The sequence below is a fragment of the Wasmannia auropunctata genome, unplaced genomic scaffold, assembly GCF_000956235.1.
Source record: "Wasmannia auropunctata unplaced genomic scaffold, wasmannia.A_1.0 LD333497.1, whole genome shotgun sequence".
NCBI classification, from domain to species: domain Eukaryota; kingdom Metazoa; phylum Arthropoda; class Insecta; order Hymenoptera; family Formicidae; genus Wasmannia; species Wasmannia auropunctata.
The window spans coordinates 25164-50965 of NW_012029393.1; the positions used below are offsets into that span (position 1 = coordinate 25164).

At 28.2% G+C, this 25802-nt stretch overlaps 4 protein-coding genes across 4 annotated transcripts; 1 reads left to right on the top strand and 3 right to left on the bottom strand.

The window, feature by feature from the left end:
* Window positions 1–7158: 7158 nt before the first annotated feature.
* LOC105459880 (odorant receptor 49a-like) lies at window positions 7159–8753 on the bottom strand. The gene is made up of 6 exons (XM_011706222.1): window positions 8737–8753; window positions 8348–8461; window positions 7966–8056; window positions 7743–7888; window positions 7289–7421; window positions 7159–7209 (listed from the first exon to the last, which is right to left on the bottom strand). Exons 1-6 carry the CDS (start codon window positions 8751–8753, stop codon window positions 7159–7161), a joined length of 552 nt encoding a protein of 183 aa, XP_011704524.1.
* Window positions 8754–12542: 3789 nt separating this feature from the next.
* On the bottom strand, window positions 12543–15317 carry LOC105459881. The gene is made up of 4 exons (XM_011706223.1): window positions 15173–15317; window positions 14822–15083; window positions 14616–14732; window positions 12543–13587 (listed from the first exon to the last, which is right to left on the bottom strand). The coding sequence occupies exons 1-4, from the start codon at window positions 15303–15305 to the stop codon at window positions 13317–13319; spliced, it is 783 nt and encodes a 260-aa protein (XP_011704525.1). The 5' UTR covers window positions 15306–15317; the 3' UTR covers window positions 12543–13316.
* Window positions 15318–19982: 4665 nt separating this feature from the next.
* Window positions 19983–22978, bottom strand: LOC105459882. The gene is made up of 5 exons (XM_011706224.1): window positions 22835–22978; window positions 22599–22718; window positions 22126–22243; window positions 21497–21758; window positions 19983–20163 (listed from the first exon to the last, which is right to left on the bottom strand). The coding sequence occupies exons 1-5, from the start codon at window positions 22976–22978 to the stop codon at window positions 19983–19985; spliced, it is 825 nt and encodes a 274-aa protein (XP_011704526.1).
* Window positions 22979–24408: 1430 nt separating this feature from the next.
* LOC105459883 lies at window positions 24409–25802 on the top strand. The gene is made up of 3 exons (XM_011706225.1): window positions 24409–24422; window positions 24697–24952; window positions 25031–25802. The coding sequence occupies exons 1-3, from the start codon at window positions 24409–24411 to the stop codon at window positions 25760–25762; spliced, it is 1002 nt and encodes a 333-aa protein (XP_011704527.1). The 3' UTR covers window positions 25763–25802.

The window sequence follows — 25802 nt, forward strand, 5'->3', positions numbered from 1 at the left end:
CTATGTAATTTAGTAATTTATTATAATGACGCGATAAATTATATAAAGTGCTATAGTTTCATTAAACAATTGTGTTCAAAACGTTTCGCCGAATTGATGAATATTTGAAGAAAATCGTATCTTTCGTTTTCTTTTCTTTTAATAATGTAGGTTGTAGACGCACAAGCGCAGCTAGCGTTGTACACTGTTAAATTCATAATGTCAAAGTATACTCAAGTTATGAGTTGAGTTATTTTTAATCATTCCTACGAGTAGCCACTGCTTCTACACAATATGTCATTAATTTAACTACAATAATGGCGTTAAATAATTTAATTCAAGAAATGTGTTAAATTTGACTCAAATTTAGTTTATGTTTACTAAATGCATAATTAAAATGAAGCAACTCAACCGCAGAAATGGATTAATTAGATATGGTTGTTTTCTGTTAAAATAATACATTTTGACACACATAGAAGTTGAAAATAATGAAATGTTATTTAACTCAAGAAATTGGGTTACAGCTGCTTCTTTGATGTTTAATAGTGTTTATTCTATGAGAGAGTAATTTATTTTGAAGCAAGGAAGTATATTCATCGATATAAAACATTATATAATAGAATTTGATGTGTTATTTTGTATGCTTACGTTGAAATTAAATACAAGATACTAAATTATTATATATATACATATACATATTTGATAATTATTGGCACAACGCTCGTGGATAAGTAGAGCGGGCTGAACTAAATAGAAAAGTTCTGTACATTTTGCGATTTTCACAACAGATAACAAAAAATTAATTTGTTAAAATCTGCGAACCTCTCAGCATGCGATTTTGGCAACAGGCGACAATTCAACATTTACGATTTTTAGGTAAGCGACATAGCAATAAGAGGAGGCTTTATTGAAAACAATGTTTATGCACGAGCGCGTATCATTGGGCGCGATTAGAGCAGATCAATGAGCACTCAGTGATTCATTAATATGATTGGTTCTTGCCTTTAGTTCTTCGTTAGATCTAAGTGTAGAAACCAATTATAATTATAATTTATTGTAATAAAAAATCGCTCACCAATTTGTTTTGTCTGCTGAACACGCCCATTGCTGTTTACCGAGCGCTTCTGCTAATTGTAAGTCTTATCACGCGTTTAGTGACCGTAAACGTTGGGCTGTCGCTTGTTATCAAATCGCGCAGACGCATGTTGATTCAGATCTTACTAAATTAATTTCTCGTCAACTAGTGCAAAAATCATAAAATGATATAGGACTTTTCTACTTAGATTTGTTCTATCCACGAGTATTGTATTAATAACTACCAGATATCCTGTATATACATATGTAATTATATACATATACATATATAAATAATTATACATATCTTTTATACATAAAAAGAGTCAGGTTTAATTACTTTTAGTTAGCTCTATGTTGGAAATGTTCGTGAAAACATTTGTATAACATAAAATATATTTTAATAAATTTTATTTATATTCCGTGTTCTGTTAAAAAAATTACATTATTGCTTATTATTGATATATGATTTCCGATTTGCATGTAATATATGTCAGGATGTGCTAGAAGTCAAAATTATTTTTACTATTAGTAACGCTAATGTTCATGATATGTTCAAATTTTATAATATGATGTCTATGTGTTTAAGCAGCTGTTTATTTAAGCAAATAATTACATACCTAGAAGTCTTAAATTTGTAATATGTGCGAGTACACCACTACATTCAAATTTCTATAACCAATTAAAATCTTTTGTATGTTATGACATCGTCATGGTATACATTACAGTAAAGTATGATATTGCTGTAGTTGAAAGCTAAAAAAAATATTAATTTTTATATTGTTAGTAATCGTTAAGTCTTGATTGTTACATAGACTGTTATGACAGAATATTATCATTTTAAATACGTATTAAATATAATAAATTCATTCTCTAGGAGAAAAAAGGATAAGATAAATTCTTTTCCTAGAAAATTAGTTTACTGTTAACTAGAAAGTATTCATTACCGTAGAAAATCCTTCTAGAGATGATACATAAATATGCCCAATTGTTATGGTGTAAGTTTTCAGAGAATTTTGCATCACAAATAAAAGCAATTTTTGTATCGATAACGGAGCTAAATACCACATCGTGTTATATCTAAAATTTACAAAAATAATATATTTAGCATTATTTGTGGAAAAAGTCATTTCTGCCGATGCTTATGCACAGAGGTATATCTAGGGTCTCATATGTCTTTAGCAAGAATATCGGCGCCGTTTCTCCAGAAAAAAAAATCATCAATAATTACATTTGTTTAAAAATTACTACTATAATAAAATTAATAACTGTTGAATTGTAAATGCTTTAATATCATTGCTTAAATGCTCCGTATAATTTAATATTGTAAATATAAAGTATATAAATCAATTATATACTTTAAATTAGTTATACACTATAATACATAGAATAAATGTATTCACTTAACCCAGTACTAACCCTAATTAAAATTTATGTTGTTTCTAACCCATCGTATTTTTTTATGACTTAAGTAACTTGTTTTTTTAATTTTATCTATTTATTTTTATTTTGAAATATTACATAATTTATTACATAATTATTTCTCTTATTCAATTCAGCTCTCAGCTCTTGTCTGAACTTACGATTTTACACAAATAATTGAGAACAGATTTCTAGGATGATTTATGTGCTATTTCTGGACCTGCCACCCTGGCCCATTTCATCAATTCCTAGATACGCCTCTGTTTATATATTTAAATATGTATTAAATAATACCTTCTATTTTTTATTCAATTTAAAAATATAACAAAGTATGTAAAAATTCAAATCCAAAATAATTATTATCAAATTGTTATCAAATATTTATGTAAATATTATTCTGTGACAATATCAATAAATATTATTAATCTAATATTTAAAAAAATTCTCAATGTCCACGCACTGAAATGAGTCTGGGAGTTAGGCCGATTTCTATATACTTTGATATAATAAATCTTATATCTCTTAGATATAATAAATTCCTTACCAAGTAAGGATGCATACAAAACTTTTCTCTTCTTATAATTTAATTTGTAAAATAAAATAATAATTTTTTTTAAACAAGATAATTTAGTCGATAAAAAGTATCATACAATATGTGGACACTGAATTTGTCGAAGAAATCAATTTGTTTCATCCAGTCATCATTAGATTTAAATCTTTATACGTGATATATACTTACGCGGCATTAAATATTTCTGAACTATGATTGGTAACTAATTGTCCAATAAAATTAGGTACAAATATGATTAAAAATTGTGCTATTACCATACTGGTGCACATTACTATTTCAGAAAACTCATTTAACGTTGATAGTGCACGAAGTAGCTATAAAAATGTATAATATTAATTCTTATTTCAATTTTATAATATACGAATTCATAATTTTCATTCTTTTCTATAGAAATAGAGTTAAATATTAAATATAAAATATATTATATACATTACTTACTCGAAAAAGATTGCAACTTAAAGATACTACGCTGATTATTATTATGGCGAAATACCATTTGTTCATAATATTCATAAAAAATGTGGAAAACCTTCAATAGCGAAGAAAATCTAATTCATAGTTTAAGTCATATATATCAAAGACATAAAAAAATGTTTTTTTTTTAATTAAAATTAATGTGCGTCATGTGTAGGTGGTAATTAAAAGATTAAATTAAATAAAGACTAACTGAATGGATTTTCTATGAATATGAACAGCACGATTAATTTTTTGGTACATCACGTGTGTTCTCCGAAAAGCAGGAATTTGAAGTGTATGTTTAGTCACCGTATTTTCGATTAAGTTACTGCAAATAATTTGTATATAATCAACAGTTCAAGGTAGATTATTTTTTAAGCAAAATTAAGAGATACGCATTCACCTAGCGATTTTAAGAGAGGCGCAACAATGCTTGAAGAATGCCATCGATAATGTTCCCGTCGCAAGTATTGTATACATTCCAATTAGTGTTATCATGATTTCATATATTAAATAAATAAAAAAATATTGTTCCTGGTCAATAAAAAATTCAAAGTCTATCTTTATTTTGCGTGGCCGAGATTTATTCATCGGTGCGACAGCGTCAAGGATAACCGGTATTAATTCTATAATTGTAATTAAAAATATAGCGCAAGCGATGAGAGCTGGAAACGTTAAGAATAATAAGATATCACATAACCGAACCTTATTTGATTATCATAAGTAAACAATTTCAATTGAAGAGGTATATATTAAAAATTATACGTATAATTTATTTTGTAATTCACTTACAACCCAGAATTAATGAAAGAAGACGACTTTCAAAAGCATACTTCTCCAATATTTTAATTTCACCATTATCTTCGATTGTATTCCAGTCCAATTTGATTTGCTCCAATAAATATTTCATCTGTCATTTAAACAATTATTATCTCAAATTCCTCCTATTATCCTCTTATTTGTGAGAATTAAAATTCTCGGATAAAAAAGGACATCGCCATAAAAATAAAATTGTAAGTAATACTTACTTCTTTAGAATTAAAATAATAAGAGTTGTAACTTATAATATATAACATGGTAATGAAAATATATGAAAGTTCTTTAAAAATAAATTCCAAGTTGCACGTTGCTGTTAAAAAGGTCATAAACTGCAATGCATAAATATGATGATGATACGTCAAATTTGTTTAACAAAGTATCACTTCAAAAAAGCGCCCATATGTAAAAAGAAAATAATCGAAAAATATACCTGGAATAAAAGAACAAAATAATATGCGCCAAGGAAGAACACTGTTTGCACTTTTATAATGATCGACGTTTGATAAGGCCACAAACCAATCGCTGTCAACATAACCCGATAAATGTTATAGTAGCGTTCGCCAGAAAAGACCATCTTGCTCAATGGACGGAATTACGTTTACGAATAGAAATACCGCGGATATTCTGAATAATATTGTATCATTAAACGTTCTGAATATTTCTTTATTTTCCGTAAAATTTCTCTTGCAGGCGATAAAACGTATGGCACGGCTATGTAATTTAATAATTTTCTATAATTACGCAGTGAGAACGAAAAGTGCTACAACTTCACTTCAACCACTTGAAATAATACGCTACATTAAAACGACTATTTTTGCGGCAATTGCTGATGTATAAGAAAATAATCTCATTTTGTTCTTATGTTCGGACCGGCGCAGTTCGGCGTAGCTTGGCGCAAGAGCGCAGTTCGGTGTGACATTCTCCAGCAGACAAACAGATTCTATTTAAAACGGTTTTATCTTTCAGTGTAAAACATAAGATATCTAACATTCCAAAAGCAATATTCTCTTTTGAGTGACATATTACATGCACTATATGCATATATTTTGCTGGTTCTTTGTAAGAGCCAGTATTGATTAGTTTGCATAAAAAAATGTTCTAATGTAAATGGATATTGCAGATTTATAAAGTATCACTTTCAAATATGATTATATTAATTCTAGTAAGTGTACAATTAATATAAAAAATAATAATGTATACTTTATTTCAACATTATCTTGTAAATATTGTGTGTGAAAAATCCGTCTAAATTTCTTATAATTCAACTTTAGAGAATTTTAATAACTTCTGCTTTATCAATTTTTAAATGTAACTTAGAGATGCAAAATAAAAATGGCAATTGTAAAACAGTCATACTTGCAAGTGTTTGTAAAATGTTTATTATCTTTAAAATTAAAAACTAACGTTTTATAAAATAATTAAGATAATTCTTTGTGTTTTTTCATTACGCGCACAAAATCACTAATAAAAGATTTAACAAGATGATACTTGAAGTGCTGTGAATTATTAAGGTATTAAGTACAAGCACACATAAACTATAATATTATTTATAATTACGTACCTCGTAATTTTCAATACATGTGTATTACTATTGAATAACTCTTGTAACATTGCATGTGCAGTATGGCAAATAAGTGTTTCAGCGATATTAGATCGTTATTATAGAGAATAAATTACCGTTAAGACAACGCTGTGGTGAAAAGCTATAATAAAATTGCTCCTTTTTATATATATTTCTAATTTCGAAAATGAAATTAATTGTAGCTTTTAGTTGATTAAACAATAATGGATTTAGATTTTGTAAACTGTGCAAAAGTTAACTTTCTGTTAAAATCTTTTCGTAACTTTTGTTCTTAAATAATTTACATCTTATTAATTGCTGTATACATATATATTACCGTGGCAAAATACTTAACCAATTCCATAATTAGATTTATTAAAATAAATTGCTGTTTTTTCTCTATTTCATCGATTTAAATGTTATTGTTATGACAATACATACTATCCATTGGACTTTTAAAACAATAAATTTCTTTTTTTCTAATAAAATTACATTTATTAATACTAATATTTAGGCGTATTACAATTTAGATATATATATTATTATATAATAACATAACATCGTCAGTTGAAAGTTTCCATTAAATGAGTAGCATTAATTACAACATCCGCCATTTCAAAACAAAGCTGCTAGTTCATCTGTGTTAAATGCAAATTAGCTACAACTTTCTTTAAAAGTGCACACTACGAACGCATAGACTAAATTACATAACGTAAGACAGCAACAAACTGGTAAGCTGCAACATAAAGTGTTCACCTCGCATCAAAGTTATATCGGATTACTAGTTTATTTACACAACTTCGGATGATGAGATGAATATACTGCTAGAAAATGCTGTTTTTCACGCTTTTTAGTATCATGAGCATTATATTTGTATAACGAATAAAGTATATACATTTAACAAATCTATTGTATATTATTATTCACACGTTGTTATCTAAATAATTAAGAATTCTATATGAAATTTATATTAATCGAAATATATCGCCATTTTATTTTCTCTTTTTATCATAAATAAATCGTTTTATCATAAATAAACAAAGCTAAAATAAATTAATAATAATTATTTTAAAAAATGTTTATTAGATATTTTCTTTCCAGTTTATGGTATAAATGGTAAATATATATATATACTTATAAATTAGTACGTTTTTTAAAGATTTCTTTATTGTTATTTTATACAGGAAATATGTCTTATAGTTTAAATTCTTTAAGTAAATTCTTTAAGTGTATGCCTCTATATATGACTGAATTCATAATCGTGACTTCTTTTATATTACTTAATAGAACAAATTACTGTAAAGTATGAGACTGACATGCTGGTAATCTGAAACGAGAGATTTATTTTACATACACGCGGAAGTAATTAAAATCTGCTATCACAACGAATTCAAGTAATTAATTACTGTCGCAAAACCTTCCAACGATGGAATGAATATGCCACCCACGGACATGGCAGTACCTTTAATCGTTTGCTGCATCATGAATAATAATAATTTTTGTGCATGGAGCGGAGCGTCATACCATTGTGACACATATCTAATATATAATATAAACACAATAGTTAGTATTATGCTTATAAAGCTAAATGTGAGTTTTACATAGTTAGTATATGTCACAATAAATTGCATTGTATATTATGAATAAAACATTTATATCTTTCACATTTAAATTTTATTTTTTTAAGTCGCTGAGCATAATCGCTAGTAAACAATTATATATCTTACAATTTTTTTCAATATTATTTCGTGTCTAATATTTGGTTTTGTCATTGTATTATGAGAATGCGTTTAGCATTTATTCATCTATTAAATTAGCAATTTTTATTATAACTTACAAATTGCTTGACAAAATACTCACGTTTTGTAAAATACATTTATACTTTGATCTATTAATTTCTGGCCAGTGTAATTGCCAAAGAATATATAATAAATATGACCAAGGACGAGTAATACGGCGGTAATACATTCTTGTAAATTGTCCATATATTGCGTCGCTAAAAAGAGCTGTGTAATAAGAAAATAGATACGCTTTATAATCTTACTTAATGGTTAATCGTATATAAATAAGGTAAGAAACTTACACGAAGTAAATTAGCAGTCAAAGAAGTAACTCCCAAGCAAAGTAAAAAAAAATATGAAATAACAAAGCCAGATCTTAAAAACTCGACGAATCTTGAATAAGAAAAATACTTTAATAATAAATTGTGTTGATATAATTATTTTTATATTAATTATGTTGAATAAAATAATGTAATAATTTTTCATTATAATATATTGATTTTGAAAAATAAATTATATTTTGTCAGTTTATTCTTTGTTAGTGTAAATGAAAAGGTAAGATATATTTCATTGATTACATGTATGCTGTAAAAGGTAATACATGAATCGATTAAAGAAGATCAAATAAGATGGTTAAAAAATATTGTGCCGTAAAACAAATGCAAGTTTTTAAAAGATACCGACTGTGTAGCTCTCCTGTGAATGTGAACAGCGTTTATTATTTTTGTGCAATATGAACAACATTTTTTTGATGTCATTCTGCCCAATACTTCGTCAAACGCATGTTCTATTCTGTAACTAAAACAAAATCTGTTGTGTAACAAATTAATTGTTTTCCATGTATGTAAAATAAATTAATTTTATGTCTAATACAGAATTATGTCGTAAAGCACAGTATCGAATAAATAAAATCCATTAGTAAAACATTTTTACTGCCTTTTTTTTATTTTACACTCAATTTTCAATACTATTGTATATCAAAATAATGTGTTATTGCAGATCAAATGTGTCATTGTATATCAAAATAATATGTTATTGCAGAAAGAAAGAATTCAATTTAATTCAGAGTTTACCTGGCGACTTCAAACATTCCTACAGCATGTCGTGCATATGCTGTAATTAAGGATTCAGTAGAAATCACTGTGGTGAATCCTACAATAGCTATTATGTCAATATGCAATAAAATCGGAAGATAATATTCCTGTTGATCGGCAAAGTATTCTGCAGCTAGTGGTATATTATGCAACCGCGATTCGTTTCGTGGTGCTATGATGTCGAGAAAATTTGGTGTAAATTGAATAAAAAAATAAAAAACCAAACCAAAGTACACGGCCACTAAAAGTACATGAAAGTGGATAGATACAAGCATAGTAAATAAATACATTTTTCGTATTCACTATAATATATCTATCAAATATATGATTTTGTAAAGGATAGAATGGATATATTCATCAAAGTTAATATTTCCAGATTAATGCCAGAATATAACAAAGAACATTTATCTCACATGCAAAGAGCAACGCATACAATCGTCCAAAATCGGAATGTTTTTTTATAATTTCAAACTCGGCATCGGTTTTTAACAAATTCCAATCGCTTATAACAGTTTCCATGAGATTTTTTACCTGTACATTTTTAAGTTTTATTAATTTAATTTAAAATAAAAAACATCAACGACACAACAGTCGAAAATATGTTATAAAGTATAACATCTTGTATCGATAAATCTCATAATTACTGTTGACTTACTGTTTCACTACCAAAGCAAAACGAAGCGTATTTTAAAATGAATACCATACAAGGTATTGCAAACGACAGAACTTTGAGTAGAAGATCCAAACTGTATTCAGTTGTGAGAAATTTCATAAACTACAAATAATTATTATTCGCCAAAGTTGAACAAATTATTGTTAAATCTTAATACATATAGAGTCAAAAATATGTTAATAAAATAACAAAAAAAATATATATATATATTAGCTATGTAATAATATATACGAGTCTACATCATATACATATAAGAATGTTTCTACTAATAAGGAAATAGACCCAAGTGTTCCCCTCCGATTTTAATGAGCTTTTAATGTTATTTTTTTAAACAAAATCAAGATCACTTAAGCTACCGCATATGTGAAGTGTTCGCATTTTTATGGGGTCAAACATCCCTTAACAAAAAATCGGTTTTACTTCAGAGCCAATATCTTCAAAACTATGAGATAAAAAAAATTGTTTCTAATAAAAGTTGAATGGCCTTAAGAGTACTTTATAATTATAATTTAGAAAAATTTTAAATTGTAAAAAATAATAATTCTGAGATTATAAAAAATAAAAAAAATTTTAAATTATAATTTTAAATACTCTTAAAGCCATTCAACTTTTATTAAAAACTTTTTCTTTATCTCGTAGTTTCGATAATGTTCACTTCAAAATAAAAAAACAAATTTTTTTCTAAAGGATGTTTCACCCCTTAAAAGTGTGAACGGGCATGAATAGGCGGTGGCTTAATTCTTAATTTTGTGTCTAGAAAATAACATATATTAAAAGCTCATCAAAATCGGAGAGTAACACTTAGGTCCCTTTCCTTATAAGTTTATATTAAATTTATATAATAGAAATATACATATATTCGTATAGGTATATTCGTATGTATATGTTACCATTAAAACCCGATTTCACTAGTTAAACCTAATTTTAAATTTAATTAAAACAAGATCTATAATTGTACTGTTTCACATTTTCGACTTTCCACGCGTAGCAAGATTCAACCTCCCCTTTCTCTTTACGGGGCAAAATGAATTCTATAATGATAATGTCCACAGTAGGTTTTCGATTTAACGTCTAATCAACCATTCCAGTTGTAACTAATAAATTCTCTCGGGTCTTAACGGATTTATGGGTTTTGACGGTAACATATGTATATATTTGTGTGCTTGTATATTTCATTAATTAAATTTATTAATTACAATTTATTCTATCAAATAAAAGATTAATATAATATGAATACTGTATAAATCTAAATATTGAATTAATTATAATATACCTAAAACTTATTTACCTGAATAATCATAGAGGATATAAGAACAATAGAAGAAATTACCCATTGAATTTTTTTTATTTTTGGATCTTGATATGGCCACAAACCGACTGCAGACAAAAGAATACGATGTATATTATAATAGCGATATATATTTCCTACAAGATCCATCGTCGTTCAGCGGGCGAGAACGTTTATTCATTCGCTCAAAATGAATTTTTATGATCATTCATATCATATTTTATTAAGTCTTTAAACTTTTTCAATTTCTACAATTGACATCAAATTGCGGTTATTGCTTGAAATTGTAATGCTATTAAAAAAAGGTATAACATCTTTTCCTTTCCTTTTCTTTTATTGAATTTCTTCAACAATGTAAGTCCGTTTTCATAGTTTAAAGGCAGAGAGAAGAAACGCTACAATTATTTAAATTACTTAAATTACGGAGTTTGTGGTCTAAAGCGACGAATATAGCGATGTTTTTTCTCTTCACTAAACGCAAGCGCAGTAGCGGATGGAATATCTTTACCGTCGAAACACGATACATTCGCATTTAATTCGTCCTGAGAACAACATCTTTTCGTCATAGTTCGATTTAGTTCTAAAACCTGACAGAGTCTTTAATAAGAACATTAAACACATAAAATAAATTGTACCATATTAAAAAGAATGACATACAACAATATTTGCTATAATCACAAGTCAACAACTAAATTCAAATTTCATATAAAGCTGTCATTTTTAACGCAATATTTGTAAGTATTATATTAAAAGAAATCATTTTATTTTAAATCGATAAGTACAACTTTCAAATTTTGATTTCTACAATTTTTGACAAATAATCTACATTAAAATTTTTATATGAGTATTGCAAGTTGAATATTCTATTGTATTATTATTGCTCCATTTAAATACTTTTGTTCATTTCATCATCATCGCGCAAAATAAAACATTAATATGCATGACATTTGAAAAAATAATTTTGTATTGTTATAAATATTTTGGCTATCGATGAAAATCTTCGAAAGTATAAAAATGATCATTTTGTTACGATTAATATAAAAAATACTAACAAATACTAGCAAATATACTAAACAATACTAACTTAAAAACTCTGAGTAAACTGAAATTATTCTCATGCATATACAATGTTTCATTCTGTTTTAAAACTTTGGATGACATTTTCTTTTAACGCATGTTTTATGATAATTAAGCAAATAAAATAGACATATGAAAACAGAAAATAATTAAAGTATATATTTTCATAATTATTACATTATTAAATTATGTCTTTTTAATAAAACGTATGTAGAGAGAATTAAATAAATGGATATAATTAGAAACACATACAGAATTACATTTAATAGATTTTTATTAACTTCTTTGATTTATCTAGCAACTTTAAACATGCCATATATATGATGTATGGAAATCATATACTTCTAGAAATCGATACTATTATCTGTACAATTGTGTAAAATATAAGAATGATGATACAGAAGATCGTTTAAATCAGCTTCAATTTACGAATCCTGTATTGGCTATAGATCAAAAAATAATAAAAATATTCAATTCAATTCGTAATATTGATTTCAAAACAAGTCTATATTCGCTCAATATATGTATATTACGCCTAGAATACTAAAAGATCTTGACTCTTCTCTCTTTTCACTATTATATATATATTATTTATTACTTCAGTATATATTATTAATTACTTTTGTTCCGTTGATGCATCAGTATTACAAAATAAATAAAATAAGTATGTTCTATACAGCTTTAATAAAAAATCATTGTAAATCAATATTTAAAATGAAATAAATATACATATATTTGAAATTCGACGAAAGCGAGAAAGAAAATTTTAGTGCAGTTGAATACAGCAGTAAATAACAGGCTTAATAGCAATAAATATGAAGATTGTGGTATCAAAAAATAAGATACATTTTACCTTAAGACTCTGTTGTAACCATTACTATTTTCTCTCTAGAAGCAAAAAAAGTAACTGTCGTAAATTACTTAAGTTTGTTCGGATGTCTCTTATTCCATAGGTGATAGCATCTTCATTCTTTTTTTATATATTTCAAGTTGGAGTAGTATGATAATACGCAATTTCTTTTCTTACGTTTATTAAGTGAACCGTCATCCAATATATTTCTAAATTTTTCTTCAATGTTTGTTTTTCTAGCATGTTTGCTTAGCATCTAATATTTTACTTATGTTAGTTACTATTATTGAAATATAATCCATAAGAGTAACAGTAAGCAAATATAAAAAGATTATTAAACATTCATTCGGTTCGTGTAATAAGTTTTGAATATACATAATGTTATTTTTATATTACATTCTAATATTTCAAAAATTGTTCCATTTTAACGTAAATTATAATTACTCAATTCAATATTAATATTGGACTATATGTGATACAATTAAAAGAGACGTTACAAGAGTGCAAATTATTGTTTACTAATATAATATTTGTAGATAAAGAACAATTTGTCGAATTAATAACATAAATCGTTTTTAAATCGTTTGAGCTCCTCGATCTGATATAAAATATTCTAAAAATCTATTATCGTCGAATATAGAAATCACTATCAGCCACTATGTTTTCATTCTTTATACAAGTTTCATTGTTGCACAGAATAAATTACTGTGAAGTAAGATAGAGACAGACTCACAAGCTGAGAAAATAAATTTATTATTTTGGAGTAAACTAGAAGTAAGATTTACTATCATGTCCATGACACAAGTTACCGTAGTAAAATTTTCCAGCGACACACAATATAGGTCACCCATAACAAGTTTACAAGATTTCATGCTTCTTTGCATTACGAACAGTAATAATTTTTGCATTTGCACAGGTGCTAGATACCACTGACTATCGTATCTAAAAATTATCATAATATTCAAATGTACTACACTGTACTGGGAAAAAAAACTATTCAATTCATCGCGCTTCGCGCATTTAAAAGCATGATTGAGGGAAATGCCTTTATTATTTTAAATATTTACTTATACACTTACTTATTTTAAATATTTACTTATACATTATGCTTCAGTGATTCTTTACATTTGTCAACAATATAATTAATTTGTAATAAAGTTTTAATATAAAAAAAATAATTTTAACGTAAAATATCGAAATTTTATACATATACATATATAACTTTGACATTTACTCACGCTTTTCTAAAAATCTCCGTACTAGTATCTATAACCTTCTGTCCCATGTAATTACATATAAACATATAGTAAAAATGACCGAATACAAATATCAAGAACGGTACAAAATCTTTTCTTTGGTCTGGTAAAGTGGCAACTTGAAAAAGCTAAAATATATCAAAAGAATTTGGTTAATATTTATATTCCCTATGATACTATTCATTGAAATAAAAAAAAATATTATATAATAAGATAATAATGTAATAAGATTAACACATATTAACACATATTAACATACAATTAATACATGGTGCGTATCAATAAATTTATGTTTTACTTACACGAAATAAGTTTACACTCAAAGAAGATACACCCAGAAAAATTAGAATAAAATAGGATAACGTAAATGTAGATGTTAAATATTCAAAAAACCTTTGAAAAAAGAAATTTTGTTGTATCACTCAAAATATTTTTGGTATATATTAAAACTTTATACATAATGGCTAAGTATAATCAGTGACAAACTTATTAAAATTATGAAAATAAATAAAAACCTATAACAATAAAAATATAAAAATATTTTTAAATTATAAAATAAAATGGTACGTAAAAATCATTCTTATTTAAATTAATAAAATGTCTATTTAATAAAAATGAATAAAAAAGTCAATCTAAAGATCTTTAATTAAAAAAGAAACGGTTATAAAAAAAATGGAAACAATGCTAATATTATTGATAAAAGTAGTAGATTACTTGATAGATCTTTGATGAGTTTCCACAGTGTTAATTAATTTGACACGAATTGTATCTTCTGTATTTAATGCTAATAATATTAATATGCTTTTATCCAATATACACGTTATTCGATAACTATAACAAAAGCGAGATAGTTAATAATCATTATTTGTAGAATAATTCTTCTTACTCATTTAAATCCTTATTACATCTAACTATCTTACCTAACTATTTCAAACATGCCACAAATATGATAAATGAACGCAAAAGTCAAAGTCTCAGTAGCTATAACGGTCGTAGTTCCTAAGAGAATCGTTACGATCGTGTGCAACAATATGGGATAAAAGTATTTTTGTTCGTCCAAAAAGTATTCCACTAAGAATGGAAGATATCGCATACGTGATTCGTTTAACGGTGCCACAATATCAAGGATACCTGGCCAAAATGGTATTGAAATGTAAACAACAGTGGCAGGATAAGCCAGGCCTGAAATCATAAAGTACCTGAAGCATTATCTTGTTAAGAAGTTACGAATAAAAGTCATCCATAAAAAAAATATTTCTATTTCGTATAATTTGTATCCTTTGATTCGGGTATCCTACCTACAAATGCGTACATATATCTTCTTGCGGACTTGGTATATCTCCGTATTATCTCGACTTCTTCTTCGTCTTGTAAAGCATTCCAATCAATTCGAATGTGTTCCATTATTTTTTTAATCTGCTTCGTGTGTTAAGTTTATTGAAGAAAATTTCAGATAATCAATTTCATGTAACAACTTACCCTTTGAGATTGTACATAAAAAGTACTATATTTTAAAAGATAAACTATGGAAGGAATAGCGAATGACAGATCAGTCAACACAAGCTCGAGATTGTATTCCATTGTAAATAGTTTCAATAACTGAAACCATAAATTGTCTACATATTGTCAAATTAGCAAAACGATTTCATCTCTTATCAATCAAGAATGCAAAGAAGTGCACGTTTTTGAAGGGGGAGGGAAAAAGAGAGCTCCGTTTGCCTACAAAACGATTGCCAACAGCTTCATTTGCACACGACTATATGAGGGTTGGGAAAGTTACTTTGTAAAAATAATTAGTTACAGTTACAGTTTTTGTCTCTTAAAAAGTAACCAGTTACAAGTTACCGACTCTGAAAAGTAACATGTTACAGTTACAGTTACTCAAAAAGTAACGAATCGTTACTTTTCAGTTACTTTTAATAAAACAACATTAGCATTATAAAAAAAAGATTTACATTTACATATTATATAATTTTATTTAAAAAAGAAAAATAATGCGCGTATTTAAATATGAGCATTTAAATATTTCGCATAATTACACTCAACATTACGATTAGGTAATTGAGCGAAAGTGCTGCATAATTTTGATCAATGAAAGTGACGATTTGATATATATAAGGTAACTGTAAAAGTAACTATTAAATTAGTTACTAGTTACTTAAAAAATCTAACTAATTGTAAGTTAAGTTACAGTTACATATGGAAAGAAAGTAACGAAGTTAAGTTTCAGTTATTAAAAAAAGTAACTGTAACTTCGTTATAAGTAACGAGTTACTTTCTAAACCTGAGTCTGTATCGCACACAGCACATTCCACATCACATGTTGTACATGATTATTCTGCACACATTGTAAATCAAGGATCAGGTTTATAATTGCACGTTTTTACATGGGTTTGCAACTTTCCACTCAAATGTGCGGTTTCATATAGGTTAAGGAAGATCCTCCCTACCGTTCGATGCATGCAGTACGTAACGTCTATAATTGTACAATTCCATATAATTTTTCAACATTCCACGCGAAGCAAAAGTTAACAATGTGCATGTGTGCAGTATCGAAATGTGCGCAACATAATCGTGTACGTGATATGGTCATGTATGCAGTGCGCTGTGTCCAATACGGTGTGCAAACGAAACTCTAGACAATCGTTTTGTAAGCAAACAAAGTCCTCCCGTTTTTTGCACAAAAATATATCTTATAAAAAATTATCTTTATAAATATTTTTAAATATTTACAAAATTTTAAATATTTTTTATTTTATTAGGTTTTAATGTAGTAAATTAATATTTATAATTTTTTATTAATATTTTAAACATAATTATTAAAAAATTATTCTTATTCAATGACATATTATGGAGAACATATTGCTCATTGAAAATAAATAAAAACCTCTAATAATAAATTATTATTAGCAATAGTAATTTATTTTCATTTGTTTATTATGTTAGAGTTAAAAAAAATCAAGAGATGTCATTGTAATTTGCGTAAAATACATATTACACCAATAAAAAATATATATATAATCTTCCATACATATGTTTTAATAAAATAAGTCTATGTTAAAAGAAAAGTAAAACTTTTAAAAATTACTTTGATACCTTTAAAATTACCTAAAAAATTTTTATATATTTAAAGTAAGCTAATAACATTGCAGGCGATGTTAAAAAATAATGTTTTCTATAACTAATACTTTGCATAAGTGATATGTAAAATTATTATTGTTATTGAAAAAAACGAGCAAAATAAATCAAGCAAATACATTGTTAAATATAATACAGTAAAAGTATTTAGAAATTATTTCAAATATATTGTGTGTGCGTGCGTGCGTGCGTGCGTGCGTGCGTGCGTGCGTGCGTGCGTGCTGCGTGCGTGCGTGCGTGCGTGCGTGCGTGCGTGCGTGCGTGCGTGCGTGCGTGCGTGCGTGCGTGCGTACGTGCGTGCGTGTGTGTGTGATTATAATTTAATAAATAAAGTACTAAATGTCAATGTTCCATTTATATTTATTAAATGTAAATTATACCTGAGCAATTATTAAAAATAAAATCGTAAAGATACAGAAAATTGCGTAAATTCGTTTGAAGAACGAGTCACCATACGGCCATAGACCGAGAGTCAAGAAAAGGATTCGATACAGTTTATAGTAGTGATATCCAAGGAATTCCATTTCTCTTTGAGAAGTTCGCCGCGTGCACGTGTTCAAAGTGCTTTGGACTCTTTCACTTTAGCAGCATTCAGCAGTACTCTTTATTAAATACTATTTTTCCTTTTGAGAGAATTTCCCTCTATAGTTTCAGATAATATTCAATATTGCAAATTCCAATTTAATGTAATAGCTGTATAAGGCGAGAAAAATAACGACAAAAAAGGGCAATATTCGAAGCATGATGAAAAAAGTTGCTAGATGCTAGCAATTATGTAAATTATACTTTTATACTATGTATCATTCTATGGACTTCTTCAAAGTGTTTCTTGGGACTAATCTATTTTATTTGTTACCCTGTTACGCAAGCGCAGTTACAGTTACGTTCCATTTCACTTAAGTCTATCTATTAGTATTATTCTGTTTCTCGTGCGTTACGTTTCGTAATTTTACCTAGAAGATGCATAAAGACGGAGTTGTATATTTACATTATATTATATCTTATACCTATTAAAATTGATAAAATAGTGTTAATTTTGAATATTTAAAATTTAAAAGTATTATAATACAACTTTGACGATATGTGGGAATAAAAGTAATGAAGAAGTAAAGCGATTGCAAGAAACAACACATTTATATTATTTGATATGTAGAAGACAAATACAATATTTTATGATATCCATCGGCCTTGGAATATATAGACGGAACCATTTATGAGAGGCAGCTGAGATAAGCGGTAAGAGGAAGTTATAAAGTACTTTAGCTATTCTCATGGCATCAAAACACGCAAAACACATTTCGATCTAAAAACCAGCAGCTGGAAATCGAATAATGTGAAAATAAAATCGTATAAACTGATGACTGTCTGTAGTTCTTTCTTTTCTCTAATCTCAATATTTTCTCACCCTAACTAATAGTGTATCATTCTATATATGTGCCCCGTCTATATATTCTAAGGTTGATGGTGTTGCCTTAAAATTTCGTGTTACAAAATCTTTTAAATTATATTATACATTACGATTAATAACAAAATTTGTTTCTGTATATAATAATAATTGTTGTTCACAACATCATCATACTGAATAAAGTACCATAAAGTAGGACATGGATAAACTCATAGCCTAGAACAAGAAGAGCATCCCCAAAGAGAGTAACATGTATGTCAAAAATAATACTGTGTATTAAAAAATAAAAATTTAATATTACCGTGGCAAAACCTTCATATGACGAGACATAGATACCACCTACAAGTAATACACAATTTTTCGAGCTTCTTTGCATTACAAATAATATCAATTTCTGCGCGTGCAATGGCATTATATGCCACTTAGAATTATATCTAAAAATATAATAACGATATATCACTATTAATTATTGTATAATAATTGTAACATATATTATTATAATTGTATAATGATTAAAAATATTGTATAATATATATGTATATATATATATATATATATATATATATATATATATGTATGTATATAATATGGTGGTAAATTTATTGAAAACGTTAAAATAAAAATTTTAGTCAGGGTGTCTGTCTGGAATCTCGTCTGATTTATTTCTTAAAGTGATTTTGGGAAGAAGGAAAAAATATGTGCGTTTACGCATTAAAAATGCGTGCTTACGGAATTGCAAAGAACCATATTATGCTTCTGTTTATGTTAAAAAAACTTTTGCATATTGACTAGCTGATAGCAACAACTAACAATTTTTATATATAATAAAAACTTTTATGCGCAGCGCTCTATGAAACTAAAATGTGAACTTACAGCAACTTATAGCACTTTTGTGCATAGTATGTGCAAAAGAAACTAATACTATAAAATAATCCAAATTACACGTTCAATAAATATCAATATTTATCAATAACTTACGTTCTTGATAAAAAATCATTGCTGTGATTCAATACTTTTTGTCCCGAGTAATTGACAAAAAAGAAATAAAATATATGAATAAATATATTTGTCACAGGTATGATATTGTCAATAATTCCCTTTGTAGTTACAGCCTAAAAATTAAAAAAAAAATCTCATATTTCAGTAGAAAAAAATTCATTGTCAACAAAAAATGAAACTTTATGTTTTTAATACTAATCTGTTGTTAGTTTAAAAGTTAATATAAAAGTTTTTAATGCATATACTTTTAGAATTTTTATTCCATTATTAATGGTAATTATCAATTGCGCAAATATTTTACTCACACGACACAGACTAACAGTTAAAGATGCTATGCCGAGCACAAGTAGGAAAAAATACATTACAATAAAAGTACTCTTAACAAATTCGAAAAACCTTTAACAATGAGAAAAAAAAGTTATTAGATCACGCAAGTATGATACGCTATCACACTGTCTGTTCAGTTTTGAAATAGGGTAAATACATCATAGGATAGATGAATACATCACGAAGAAACGCGAAAAAATTACCACACAAGCTTAAATTTGAAGAAACATATAAATAATATTTAAATCCTGAATAATGCGATGAGAAACTACCGACTCGATAGCTCGTCTGTGAATGTCGACGGCACTGATTATTCTAGTGCAAGCTACACAACGTCTTCCAGAAACCGGATTTCTTTTCTTATAATCGCCCAAAGCATGTTCAATACGATAGCTAAAAGAATAAAACTGTCTTAACAAAAAGAAAATTTATAATTGCGTATAATGCGAGGGGTCAGCCACTACTAAAAAAAAGTACAGTGATTGCTAATTACGGCAATACAACACACTTTGCTAGCATTGCTATTGTATTGCTTTCGTATTATCATCAGTAATATCGCCATCTATTATCTCATGTACTGTCATCTATTACCTGATGTACAGCTGCCACCTATTGCGCATAATATTGTTAAGTATTGCTAATGTATTGATAGCATATTATACTACCGCAATACTAGCAATACCTATATTTCTAAAGAAATGTACACTGATTGCCATTGTGCTTGACCCCTCGGTATAATGCTTTCGACATAGGATTTAGAAATGTTGAGTACATTTTTACTAGTATGTATGTATGCATACATTTAATAATACATTTGAATATCAAATAATTCAAAAAAATATTTTTCTTTGAATTTCTTGTAAAATTATAATTTTTTACTAGTACGAAATTAATCTCGCAATTAAAATTTTAAAGATATATTATTTATAAACATTTAATTTCTAACATTAGAAATGTATCGTTTTAATAAATTTAAATATTCATTTTTATTGAAATGAGAGCTCATATAAAGATTAATAAAAAGATATATAAGACATTGTTGTTCATTATTTACTTATATATTTAGATTTTATATATTTAGATTTTAATATTGCAATATAGAAGTGCAATATAGAGATACATTTTAAGTATGAGAGTAGATCAAATATAAACGAGAATTTCGCTTTAAAACCTAGAAAAAGCGGAGTTGAGCAATGCGACCTTGAGGAGGTGATATGGTGAGGATATATGAGAAGGTGATATCTTACCTGAAAGCGTCGCCGAGTCGGTACGGCAGCTGCAATAAAATGAGCGAAAAAGAAGTTCATTCGTCTGTTGCGCAATTATATGGGATCATGGTTCTCATTTTCAACTATTTCTCGTCCATGCAGAGAAAGTTTTACACCAAAAAAACTCACGGGACTGTGAGAGGGTGGATTTCCTAAATTGTTCACATAATCTTCGAAATTTCAGCCGGTCGGACTCCTTCCTTCACCAGAAATTTGATTATAATTCGTTGCGCAACAGACGGATGAGCTTCTTTTTCGCTCATTTTATTGCCGCTGCCGTACCGACTCGGCGACACTTTCAAGTAAGGTATTACCTTCTCATATCCTCATATCACCTTCTCAAGGTCGCATCGTTCAACTTCGTTTTCCCTCGATTCTAAAGCAAAATTCTTGTTTATATTTGATCTACCCTCGTATATAGAATTTTTACATTAATTCACGTTTCAATTTTTTCTTACCTAGCTATTTCAAACATTCCGCATACATGCTGTATGAATGCTACATATATAGATGTGGTAGACATTAGTATAATTTGAACTGTAAAAACGGACAAAACCAAATGCAAAAGAATAGGATGAAAGTATTCATTGAAGTCAACAAAGTATTCCACTACCATCAGCGGATGATGTGGACGAGAATGATTAAGTGGCGCCACAAGATCAAGAAGATTCGGTATAAAATGCAAACAGGCGAAGAATATTGGAACACTATAGGTGACTACTATAATTAACACGAGATCAATATTAATTATTAATCAAATAATTATTAAAAAGTTAAAAACTTAAATATAAGTACAAAGACAACAATGCAAGTAACATTGAGATGATTAAATAGCACTTATAATTAGAAACAAAACATTTTAATGTTTAATTAATTAATTTAGTTTTTATTTAGCAATTTAATTTTTTATCAATCTTTTACGATCAACTTTATATTCGTGACAAATTATATAATGAAAACGGAACAGAAGTTTAGTTGCTTTAAGTACAAGTATAAAATATTATTTACATAATAATAATAATAATAATGATGATAATGTATTTCACACAACAAGTAAAAAAATGTAATAAAGTTTTATTAATCTTACGTGCAAATAGTTGTGCGTAAAATGCTCCTATGTAAGTATATTTCTTAATTATTTCACTTTCCATTCTGTCTTTTAGTATGCTCCAATCATACTTTATCATCTCCATTATCATTCTCATCTATAAGACATACAACGTATGTCATTTTTATGTGTTTATATCATAATATAACAATATAATTCAGCTTAAATTAGTACATTTTTTAATTTAAATATTACGTCTATTGTGATTTTTTAAAAGAATGTACAATTTTTTTATTTGGAAATATATTAATGCCAGATCCTATAATAATATCTTAATTATAGCATTTTATAATAACTTTACTGTTAACGTATGTAGAAAAACTTGCTTAAATAAATAAAATTTATTGCAATCTTTCTAAAAATTTAATGAGTTTATAGGTAAATTGAAGTAAAGTATTTCTTTTAACTTTATTATCAAATGTACTATAGCAAGTGTAATTAGTGTAACTTACAGATTTAATTTTCACGCAATATGCAGTATATTTCAAGATGACAATGAAACAAGGAATTGTACATGATAACACTTCAAGAAGAAGATCCAAACTGAATTCAGATGTAATAAATGTAGAAACCTGAAAGTTGCTCGACATAAGATATAATCTTATAGACAAAGAAAAACATAATTAAAATACGTATAATACAGATTTTAGTCATTAAATTGTCTTTATTTATAAGTAAGCAATAATACCTGGACTATTATGCAAGATACAACAGAAAGAGAGAAATAAATTCTTTGAATTCGCATGTGCCACACATTTTGGTATGGCCATAGCCCGATAGTTGATAACATTACTCGATTAAGCATATAATATCGACTACCAACGAAGTCCATTTCTGTGACACAACTGAAAGCACATTTCCAGCCGCAACCAAGAGGAAAAGAGGATGATTACAGCTGTTTTATTATGCATGACATTATTGCAGCACGGCAGAAAAAATAGAAGAATTGCTTATAGTTAAGCCAAGGGGTGAAATGGTTATGATGATTGGAGTGGTATATATTACTGTGAAATTGCAGTAAATAATATAATTATATAAATTACTGTTAGATCGCACTCGCTCCTCTTTTGTAAAGCCAGTGTAAATTCTTTCATATTTGTAATAGACGCAAGAGAGAGCATAACATAAAATACGATATTTCATTAGTTGATTACACACTTCCGTAATTTCTTCTTTTATGACTTGTATGGTAGTACGGATACTTTCAATACATATCTCTTGTGTTATATGTCTCTTTTGTTACAAAGTAATAATAATCCAAATATTTTTAACACTAATTTTTATAAGACAATTGATTTATTAATTAAAAAGAATGTTCGTACTGCAATTTAAGATAATGAGAATAATACGTTGAATTTTATTGCTGTAATAGTTAACAATTATTATTAACACTTGATTTGTTTCTCTTCTAACTAAATAACTGAATAGTATGTATGTTTAAAACTATGTATGCCTTATGTTCAATTCAACAACACATGATCAAAATGATTGTAAACTAAAATTAAATTTAATTAAAATTTTCAACAAACAATTTGAACTTTTGTTGATGACTTTATTGCCATCGATATCAAAAATTTTTCGTTCTTTCAATATGATTACATTCGAAATAAGTATAATATTGGAAAGTAAGATGTTGAGATAAAATTCGAACAATCTGAAAAATAGTTTTCTTTACTTCAATGCCTCTTTATTCTAGTGTAATCTATTACACAATTATTATTGAAATAAAATTTTCTGTCAATGCAATTATTTATAAAACTGTTAAATAGTATATAGAATAAATATATACTTGATAATTTTTTAAAATATAACAATAATTTTTTTGTGCGTACAAGGAACACATTACATATGTGAGTAATCTACAAACATGTGTTTTGCCAATATGACGCAGGTGTAGCATATGTCGACGTCTGTTGTGTTACGTGTTTCATTATTCTTCGGGTTGTTAATTATCATAAATTTTTCTTACAAAAACTGCATTTATCAGCTTCGTTATCATGTAAATTATTTATAAGGAATGTCGTCAGGGTTGGGACGCTGTCAGGGTAGGGACACTGCTATATTTTGTCCGAGACACTTAGCGTCACCATTGTCAAAGCGTGGCATGACTACTCTCGGTGACAACAAACTTTTCTCGTGTTTTCTCAGCATTACTCGTGTCGAAAACAGGTTTTAACAAGATTCGTGGTATCATTTAACTTTCGGCATATGAAAAAGTTTTGTAGCGTCCGTAAAGAAGGTCTTAAAACTTGGACGGAAAACATGCCAATGCCAAAGTAAGTATATATTTCTATTATTATATATTATGTGGTTAACCATCAATAAGTTCCCGAAGGGAAAAGTTCATTCCCTAACCTGTTTGTCTGTAACGTGTAGTGAAATGAAATGACACTTATCGTCAGGGTTGGGACATTTTTGTAGTCAGGGTTGGGACGCATAATAGTAGGTATATTGTGTAATATGGAACTAAAACTATCGATAGTTTACACGCACATAACGCCGAGGAAACCATACTCCTGTCACATAAAATAAAATATTGTTTGTTTTCAGAACTTCTCGCTACAAGCGAACGTCTGATAGAAGCAAGTTTAATTTGGAAGATGCCGTTCAGGCTATCAAAGCAATAAAGTTGGGAAACAAATCTGTAAGAGCTGCGGCAGTACAATACAATGTGCCACGATCTACTTTGTGGCGATATGTGGAACAAGTGTCGACCGAATACGAAGACATTTCTACTGTCCCTGATGATAAATTGCAAGAAACAGTTCAACGTGTTGGTACATACGCTGCATGTGCCGTGAATCAAGTGAGTATAAAATTAAGTGTAAAAAGTGTAAAAAATTCGTAAAAAAATAAATTAATCAATCTGGTATTGTTTTTTCAGGTGTTTACTGCCAAAGAAGAAGAAGAGCTTGTCAGCTATGCCAAAAAATGCAGCGACCATTACTATGGTTTCAGTATCAATGAATTGAGAGAGTTGGCATACCTATTTGCTAAACAAAGACAAATAAAATATCCTTCGAATTGGGATGACAACAAAATGAGTGGACGTGATTGGTACTATGGGTTCATGCGGCGTCACAAGGAACTTACTCTGCGCACCCACGAGGAAGCAGCAAGTTCAACTGGCATGCACGAAGAAGTAGCGAGTTCTAAGCCTTCGACTTCCACGTCTTGTGAGTCTAGTCTTTCTACCATTTTGTCATCGATTGGGCCTGTGCAAGCGGCCGCGCCAGCGAATAAAAAATCCAATCGCGGACGGCGCGCAATGAAAAGTACCATTTTAACCTCGCCAGAAAGCCGTGACACATTGCGTGAGAAGCAAGAAAAGCGAGACACCTCAAAGGGGCCCAAAAAACGCCCAGTATCGAACACTAGGAAATCAGCTCCCAAAACACCAGCGAAACGAGGTCGCCCACCAAAGAAAGTGCAAAAGCAACTTTCTTCGGATGAAAATGGAGATGAAGACTTTTGCATAATTTGTTTGGAAAAAATGCCTCGGATCTTAAGTCGCAACAACTCCATTGCGTGCATCGAATGCAAAAGAGAAGTGCATTTAAAGTGCGCCAAACTCACGAAGAGTTATTTCATATGCCAAAATTGCAAATCAGAATAATGTTTTCGGGAAGATTTCGCGTCAAAACTATGTATTATTA

Coding starts and splice junctions, on each gene's coding strand:
- LOC105459882 (XM_011706224.1), bottom strand. CDS start 22,978: ATGGACTTCGTTGGTAGTCGATATTATATGCTTAATCGAGTAATGTTA. Junction 22,244..22,598: donor ATTGCGTGAAAATTAAATCT/GTAAGTTACACT, acceptor TATGTCTTATAG/ATGAGAATGATAATGGAGAT. Junction 20,164..21,496: donor GGAATGTTTGAAATAGCTAG/GTAAGAAAAAAT, acceptor TTATTCTTTTAG/CTATCGTATTGAACATGCTT.
- LOC105459881 (XM_011706223.1), bottom strand. CDS start 15,305: ATGGAACACATTCGAATTGATTGGAATGCTTTACAAGACGAAGAAGAA. Junction 15,084..15,172: donor ACCCGAATCAAAGGATACAA/ATTATACGAAAT, acceptor TTATGATTTCAG/GCCTGGCTTATCCTGCCACT. Junction 13,588..14,615: donor ACTCATCAAAGATCTATCAA/GTAATCTACTAC, acceptor GATAATTTTTAG/ATACGATAGTCAGTGGTATC.
- LOC105459883 (XM_011706225.1), top strand. Junction 24,953..25,030: donor CTGCATGTGCCGTGAATCAA/GTGAGTATAAAA, acceptor TTGTTTTTTCAG/GTGTTTACTGCCAAAGAAGA.
- LOC105459880 (XM_011706222.1), bottom strand. Junction 8,057..8,347: donor ATTCACAGGAGAGCTACACA/GTCGGTATCTTT, acceptor TTCTTATTCAAG/ATTCGTCGAGTTTTTAAGAT. Junction 7,422..7,742: donor ATAAATGTATTTTACAAAAC/GTGAGTATTTTG, acceptor ATTATATATTAG/ATATGTGTCACAATGGTATG.